The following is an 8905-nucleotide window of genomic DNA, read 5'->3' as shown; positions in this document are numbered from 1 at the left end:
GCTGACAGTTTTTCATCTCTATTACTTGCTAGTGAAAAAAAACAGCCATTTGATGATTTGATAGGGACTGGTCAAGGCTCCAGTTCATTTTCTGTGACCTCTCTTCCACAAGGTACAACTAGGTTTTATGGAAACAATTATGAAGAAGTTAGGATTCCACCTACGGCAACAGCGCCAATAAGGTCTGACGAGAAGTTGGTATGTTTCTCTCTCCTGAGTCCACCCACTCCACCCCCCAAACACAACACAAAATACTTTCCTTGTATACATTGTAATGTCTAAAATTTTTTATTTCCTGTGAACATGTTTACGTTAATGCACTTATTATGAGAGCAATGTTTTTTTTTTTTTTGCTTTATGTAATCAATAGCTAGTTGTTGTCTCTATCCTCGGACAATGAGGAATTATTACTTCATGGCATAACATTCATAATCCATATTTACTTTTTTCGTCTTCTTATCTACTTCAAGACATATATTCTTCTTACACTTCTTGGTTGATTATCTTCAGTTGATAACGACTGACATCAAACATGAGCATAGGGAATGGATTATTTCTTTGTTTTTGCAATTTTGTTTCTTGCTGTTAAAGCAGAAACTGTGAACAAAGTTTTTTTTTGCAGATTTTAACTTTGCTACTAAGTTTTATGAGGCCGTATAGGCGTCCATCGTCTCCTTTTCAGAGTTATTTTGAGCATGAAGTTATCTTTTTAATAAATATGATGAGGAGAACCTTATTTTTCTGTGCCGCTGATCAAACAAGATGAATTGCTTGCGTGTTCTCAATTGTCTTTTAAGCAGCTTACTGCAGCATTCAATTTTTTTCAGATTGAGATAAGTGAACTGGATGATTTTGCTCAAGCAGCTTTCCGTGGTTACAAGTCCCTTAATCGCATCCAGAGTTGCATATTCCACACAACTTATTACTCGAACGAGAATATTCTAGTAATTTCATCTGGCCATTGTTGTCTGAGCTCATTGTGATTCTTTTTTTTTTTTACTGTTTTTACTTTCTAGCTCCATTCTTTACTGAAATTGCTTTTATATGAGCTAAAGCAATCTGTGCAAGTTTGTATGATACAGTAACTTAAATCACCATGCTTGCAGGTTTGTGCTCCCACTGGTGCAGGAAAGACAAATATTGCAATGATTTCTGTGCTTCATGAGGTGAGATGTTATTTTGGAATAAAATTTAGATTTAAGTCTCCTTTTTGCAATAAGCAAACGGTTAATTTTTTTTTTGTAATATTTTTTTTTTGGTTTCTCAAGTCATATTCCATTTTAAAGATCCTGGGATTATCCTTACTTTTATTTATTCTCTATATGTTGCAGATCAAACAGCATTTTAGGGATGGCATTTTGCGCAAAGAATTTAAGATTGTATATGTGGCTCCAATGAAGGTTTTGTTTCAGTTAAAGTTACATTCTCTTCTCATCATCCTGGAAGATTTGTGAAATATTTTCATTTACTCTAAAGGCCTTGGCAGCGGAGGTTACGTCCACCTTCAGTCACCGGTTGTCACCCTTAAATCTCACTGTGAAAGAACTTACAGGCGACATGCAGCTTTCCAAGAATGAGCTTGAACAAACTCAGATGATAGTGACGACACCTGAGAAATGGGACGTGATTACTCGAAAAAGTAGCGACATGTCGCTGTCAATGTTAGTAAAACTTTTAATTATCGATGAGGTGCACCTTTTGAATGATGATAGAGGCTCTGTGATTGAAGCATTGGTTGCTCGCACACTTCGACAGGCATGTTTTCTAAAGAATTCATTTGTCCATCCAGTTTTCCTTGGGCAATTTACCTTTTTTTTTACATTTTTTTGCAATTTTATAAGAAATTTCACTAGCATTTTGGTTAAGATAGTTCAAAAAATAGGGAAATTTGCATGCGCAGCACACAATTCTTATGTTTTTACATATGTCACACCTAAACCTAGGCATGAAAAGGCGTATTTCAGTTTTAAAAAGTGGTCATAGTGCTATTTTTGATATGATATTAAAGATTTGATTTCTATGTATGTAAATATGAAAGTTTAGGTGGGAGATACATAAATACATGAGAATTGTGTGCCATGAATGTAAATGCCCCTTAGAAATAATAGTTGCATGCAGATTCTCCTGCATAAGGCTCTCGTCAACTTATTAATGGCACTTCTCAAGGGCTCCCTTCTATTTGAGTTCCACGATTGCCCTGAGCAAGCCGTAATCTTTCTATTTTGGTTCCATTCCCGCTCCCTCCCTCACTTTGCACCAACCACACCTTCCCGCCAAGTTTCTGACAATGTTAGAAGAGAATGGCTTGATTACTGTGTAAAATCAGAGTATTACTTATATTTTAGGAGAAAAATTAATTTGGCATGATATGATACTTTTTCCATTTTATGTGCATGCCAGTATCATGGTAAAGTTGCTCCATCTATTTTTATTATCTTATTTTACAGAAAGTTTTAACTTTGCAAACTCTATTCATTTTCTCACTATGACAGGTCGAGTCAACTCAGTCCATGATAAGGATTGTTGGGTTATCCGCAACATTGCCTAATTATTTAGAGGTTATGCTGGTGTTTTACATATTTATAGTTTGCATCGCCCTTGTTTCCATGCTTCTCATGTTTCAAATTAATTTGTTATTAGGTTGCCCAGTTTTTGAGAGTCAATGCAGAAACTGGATTGTTCTTTTTTGATTCTAGTTATCGACCAGTTCCTCTGGCCCAACAGTACATCGGCATTAGCGAGAAGGACTTTGCTAAAAGAAATGAACTGTTTAATAAGATATGCTATGATAAGGTTATACAATTTTTAATCTGATTCTTTTGTCAGTAATCACTTATCACTGTGTCTAAAGCCGCAACAAGAGCCCCTTTTAGTTTATGTTAATTTATGTAGGTTGTAGAATCAGTGAAACAAGGACATCAGGCAATGGTTTTTGTTCACTCGCGCAAAGACACAGGAAAAGTTGCTAGAATGCTGGTAACTAATGACATTTATATATCATTACAAAGAATTTTCCTTTTTTTTTTCTTTATTTATGCAGATTGCCATTATTTCCTTAGTTATTACTCAACGGATTGGGTTGGTCTTAATCAATTAATAGAATAATAAGCATCGTGCAATGGGTTTTCTAGCTTGCATGGTTCCAAATCTGATCAGAACTGGATTTAGTAACAATTTTTCTTATAAAGATGTTGCACCTCTTAATTTTACGAGAAACACAACCCTAAATCGGTCATATGTAAAACTCAGCTTTCTCCCACAAGAAGTTTGCCATTAAAACAGCCATTTTATCAACCCTTGAGTTGCAGAAGACTCCAAAAACTTGATCAAAGATATCAGTTGCAAGAAGTCAAGCTATTGTAACCCTCAAGGCAATCAATCACATCCTATTTCCCAATCCTACTTCCATGCTTCCAAGTCTAATAACCACAATACTCCAATTCACCATCAAGTGGAGAACAGTGGGAAATTAGAGATCACATTCCTATCAATCAGGAGTAAATCAACCAAAATAAAAAGTCTGAAGACTGTTCTATTTGTAAACTTGGAAAAAGTAAGACATTACCTTTTCCTATTTCAGACAGTCGTGCCAATAAATGTTTTGACATTATTCATAGTGATGTTTGAGGAATTACACCAATTATTTCACATGCTCAATATAGATATTTTGTAACATTTATTGATGATTGCAATCGATTTACTTAGATTTATTTTTTGCGTTTCAAAGCAGAAGTAGTTACTGTATTTCAAACATTTTTAGCATACGTTGAAACTCAGTTCTCCACTTGTGTAAAAATCTTACGATCTGATAATGACGGTGAATAGATGTCTCATGAGTTTCAAACATTTTTCTATAACAAATGTATTATTTTACAACGTTTATGTCCCTATATGCCACAACAAAATGAAGTTGCTGAACAAAAAAATCGACATCTATTGGATACTGTGAGCACATTACTAATAGAATTTTTTGTTTCAACTAAATTTTGAACTGAAGCTTTATCTACTGTAGTTTATCTCATTAATCGTTTATCATCTCAACACATGAAGTATGATTCTCCCTACTATCAATTTTTTTGGTAAACATTCTAATTATCATATGCTGCATACTTTCAGATGTGTTTGTTTTGTTCATCTATCTGTTCATGAACATCATAAGTTGGCAGCTTAGTCAGTACAATGTGCCTTTATGGGGTACAATTTTAATCATAAAGGTTTTGTGTTATGATTTAATTAATAGCCGCTGACATATTTCTCAGAATGTGATTTTCTTTTAACATGAATATTACTTTTAGCTTCATGTGTCGACACTGGATACAATTATACTTCCACAATTTGATAATTCTTTTGCGGATAAACGATTCAAGCCGGACATTGTTTACACACGACGCCTGCCCCCTTCACTTTCAATCCTCCCCGACCCTGATCCAAAATTGCTCAAATAAGTCTTCGACGATCAAATCGGCATATCCGTCCTCCAGATAGATATGGGTATTCTGCAATTTTAACTAATACTGTTGTTCCTACCTCTTACTTTCAGACTGCTAAACAGACTTGCTGGGTCAAAGCCATGCAAGAGGAACTTGAGGCAGTTCAAGTCAATTACACTTGAGATATTGTTTCATGTTCTACAGATGTTAAACCCATTGGTTGTAAATGAGTTTACTCCTCTTAAGCTCCGATCTGATGACTCTCTTGATAGATATAAGACAAGATTGGTAGCTCTTGGAAATCGACAGGAATACGGGATTGATTATGAAGAAACATTTGCACCTGTGGCTAAAATGACAACTGTTCGGCTGGTGTTATCTATTGCCGCATCTAATAGTTGGTTCTTAAAGCAGATGAATGTTAAAAATACATTTTTACATGGGGATCTCAAAGAAGATGTTGTTTTGTTATTAGTCTATGTTGATGATATTATCATCACAAAATCTGACAATTAATTGATGTCTCAGCTACAGAAGCGTCTTCAAGATTCTTTTCATATGAAAGATTTGAGATCATTAACTTATTTTTTAGGACTTAAGGTTCACTCTTCTCCTGCTGGTATTTTTCTTCATCAGCACAACTATACGAAGGGACTCATTGCTTTGACTGGTCTTCAAGATGGTTGCTCTGTTGATACTCCTTTGGAAGTAAATGTCAAATATCAAAAAAATAATGATGAATTTCTATCTAAACCATCTTTATATCGACAACTCGTTGGGAGTCTCAATTATTTGACTACGTGTCCATATATTTCCTTTGTTGTACAATAAGTTAATTTGTGCAAGCCCTACACATCTTCATTTAGCCGCAGTTCGACGTATTGTTCGGTATTTGGAAGGTACTTCTCATTGTGGTTTGTTCTTTCCTGCGAAGTCTTCTATCATCTTAAAAGCCTATAGTGATGCCGATTGGGCTGGTTGTTCTGATACACGCTGATCTATTACTGGATAGTGCACGTGGTGCCGGTTGCTCGGCAACTCTTTAATCTCTTGGAAGAGCAAGAAACAAGATCGAGTGTACAAGTCATCTACTGAATCAAAATATCGCGCTATGTCTCTGCTTGTTTCGAGATCATTTGGCTTCGGGGTGTGCTGACTGAGCTTGATTTTCCTCAGCTTGAGTCTACTTCTCTTCATGCAGATAATACAAGTGCTATCCAGATTGTTGCTAATCCCGTCTTTCATGATTGCACGAAACACATTGAAGTAGACTGTCATTTCATTCAAGAAGCTTCTCTTCCTCATATCACTTCTGATCTTCAAACGACTGATATATTTACTAAGGCTCTTTCTCGACAGCGTCATCAGTTTCTTGTCGGCAAATTGATGCTTCTTGATCAACCAACATCAATTTGAGGGGGGATATCAATCAGGAGTAAATTAAGAAGAATAAAGAGTTTCCTTCTTCGTACTACTGTAAAGAAGGAAATATTATATTTGCATGGATTCTTTCCTTTTAGCTGAATATTTAGATTATGAATATGTATTAATTAAGTCACCTAAAATAGTTTATACAAAATATTATATACTTAAAATAGATTGTACATACTATTATTTATTGAAATGAAAGCAAAGGAAAATGCATTCAACCTATTTGTTCTGAAATTTGACAATCCATTCTTATAATAGGAAATTTTTTAAGCATGCGACATTCAAAAGAAAACACCAAAAGTTTTAAAAAGAAAAATTCTGTATTTCAATCTATATGTTTACGCCATGCCTCACATTTCTTATAACTATAAACTTTATTAAATGTGTTAGATCTTTTTCTATATATTGAATATCTTAGACTGTTACCATTTTTTCTATCTCTGCCAGTTGGGCATCCTTTCAACTTGATAATTTTGGTACAGCTTGAGTCGGCCCAATTTGCTGGACAGTTGGAGTTCTTTAGCAATGAAGATGATCCTCAATTTTCTTTGGTCAAGGTATACAAGAAACTAGGGCATTCATCCTTTTTTTAAGATTATTTTTATTTTTTGCTTTAAAAATGTAATATGTTATATTTTATTAAAAAAAAATTTTATGTTTTCAGAAAGAAGTTGGTAAATCGAGAAATCGTGAACTTGTTCAGTTGTTTGACTTTGGCTTTGGCATCCATCATGCTGGAATGCTACGTGCTGATAGAGGCTTGACGGAGAGACTTTTTTCCGCAGGGCATTTGAAAGTATGAAATTTTCTATTTATAACTGAACAGTCTAAACTGGATTCTGCAAATATCTTTTTTTTTTTCTTGCTTTAGGTTCTTGTATGTACTGCAACTTTGGCATGGGGAGTAAATCTTCCAGCGCACACCGTGGTTATTAAGGTTTGTTTATTAATGAAGTTGAACATTATTATTCTTAGGCCATCACTGCGATTTTTGTGTTGAATAATGCTCGAGTTTTCTTAGGAGTTTGATGCCATCTATCTCAATGACAACACCATATGATGATAACCATACTATAGTAATGATTTTTAGGTATTGAGACATACTTTACATAAGTTCATGATTCTAGAAATTTGCATATACGTCCACATAGAATTTTTGAACTTGGATATTTGTTTCATATTTTAGTAGCTAGCCTACCGGAGACATTTTTAAATTTTTTTTAATGAAATGTGATAACGGTCATTCGATATATCTATATATGTGTGTGTGTGTATCAATATATCTATATATGTGTGTGTGTATCGATATATATATATATATATATATGGCATAGGAGCGAGTACTGTAATTTTTTGATTTGTAGTGAGATTCAATCTCCTAAAAACATGACTTTACTTTTGAGTAATAAAATTACCTACGGTTTCCTTCAAGAAAAATATGTTTTAAAACCCGTAGGTAATTTTACCTACAGGTTTCCTTAAAAGTAAAGTTATGCTTTTAGGAGATTGGTTCTCACTACAAATCAAAAAAATTACAGTACTCACTCCTAGGCCAAATATATACAGTACTCACTCCCATCTGCTAAGGTTTTGCCTCATGGAGAACCCTAGCTTTCTGCTACACGGATCTCTCTCGCGTTTCTTTTCCCTGCTTCGTCTTCGTCGATGTTGGTGCTCGCTTCGTCGCTTTGTTGCTGTGCTTCACGTTCGTCGTGTTTTTGGCGGCAGGCTCGCGTCTTCGCATCCTTCCGACGACGAGGCAGGCCGAGTTTTCGCATTTCTTTCCAGACGATGCCTCGTCTGTCCAGGACGCCTCCTTCGCAATCCTCGCGTCATCTCGGTCTGGCGACAGAGCTGCTGCTCTGCTCGCTTGGTCGCGTTTGTCGCACTGCTCTGCCCGAATTTTTACATTACCTTTCAGATGACGTCTCCTCGCTTCCTGTCCGACAGAAGCTTGTAGGCAGAGATGACTATTTGTTCCTATGCTACTGCAATTGCTGACGACCTCTCGATTCCTAGTCGTGCTCCTCTTTCAGAATCAGAGACTGGTTTTTGTATAGGTAAAACTTGCAATGTTTCTCAATCTTTTCACAATGCTCTTGAAGTTGGTGGCGATCACACCATAAAAAAATTGGGGAAAAAAAATAGGAAGCCTGTTCTTATTCTCACAGAGGTTGAAACCAGTACTCTCGTGTCCTCTTGGCGTTTTGCTCTAGCTGGGAAATTGGAAATCATTCGGAAAGAGTTTGAGGCTATGAAACTATTGGGCAGTTGTAACATTGGTTTACTTGACAGTCGACACATATTGATTCAATTTTCTCATGATATTGATTATACTCGCATCTTTTCTCTGAAAATTATCAAGATCGACAACCATATATGTAAATTCTGAAGTGACTGTAGGTTTCGACCCAAAGGCGGAGTTCCCTATCATTCCAATTTGAATAAAATTTTCGGGGTTAAAATTACATCTATTCAATTTAGAAATTCTCTACTCCTTAACAACTGCTTACGGTAAGCCTCTCAAGGTTGATAGTCCTGTGCTTGCTGTCTGTCACTAGACTCTCTGTGGCTTGTGTGTTAATTGAGAGGGATATCACTCAACCTGCTCCGGATGAAGTGTGGATTGGAACCTCACAACGGGTATTGACAAAAGGTTGAAATCGAACCGCACCCTTCTTATTGCTCTCATTGTAGTATGTTTGGTCACAACTCTACTATTTGCTATCGTTTGCTTCCTCATCTAAGGCCGAATATCACTAAAGAACAACCACCTATTATCCATGTTGAGAAGATGCAACACGATCCTCTTCCCAACATCGCAGTTCTTGAAGAAGAATAACACACTAGAGCTATTACTACAAGTATAGATCCAGTTGTGCTTATACCATCCACTGTTATTGAAGAAGACTTACTTACATGCCAAGACACACAACAAGACACACGAGTGCTCCTTTGATCAAATAACAGAGCATCCGGTACAGCATGTAGTTGCTTCTAATGTTCAACAATCTGCACATCTCTAGCACATTTTAGACCGAGAT

General features: G+C 35.9%; 1 protein-coding gene across 1 annotated transcript in view; it reads left to right on the top strand.

The window, feature by feature from the left end:
* Window positions 1-8905, top strand: part of LOC110017859 (DExH-box ATP-dependent RNA helicase DExH14) — a 121097-nt gene that overhangs the window by 15978 nt on the left and 96214 nt on the right. The window contains 12 exon segments of the mRNA XM_020715000.1: window positions 1-4; window positions 7-198; window positions 828-944; window positions 1107-1166; window positions 1332-1400; window positions 1477-1755; window positions 2493-2558; window positions 2641-2793; window positions 2893-2976; window positions 6344-6418; window positions 6526-6657; window positions 6733-6798. The exon segment at window positions 1-4 is cut by the window's left edge and continues 110 nt beyond it. Of these exon segments, the coding sequence (XP_020570659.1) occupies window positions 1-4; window positions 7-198; window positions 828-944; window positions 1107-1166; window positions 1332-1400; window positions 1477-1755; window positions 2493-2558; window positions 2641-2793; window positions 2893-2976; window positions 6344-6418; window positions 6526-6657; window positions 6733-6798 (1297 nt within the window).

This window comes from Phalaenopsis equestris, unplaced genomic scaffold (genome assembly GCF_001263595.1).
Source record: "Phalaenopsis equestris unplaced genomic scaffold, ASM126359v1 Scaffold000002, whole genome shotgun sequence".
Classification (NCBI taxonomy): domain Eukaryota; kingdom Viridiplantae; phylum Streptophyta; class Magnoliopsida; order Asparagales; family Orchidaceae; genus Phalaenopsis; species Phalaenopsis equestris.
This window is presented reverse-complemented; position numbering and strand designations above follow the sequence as displayed.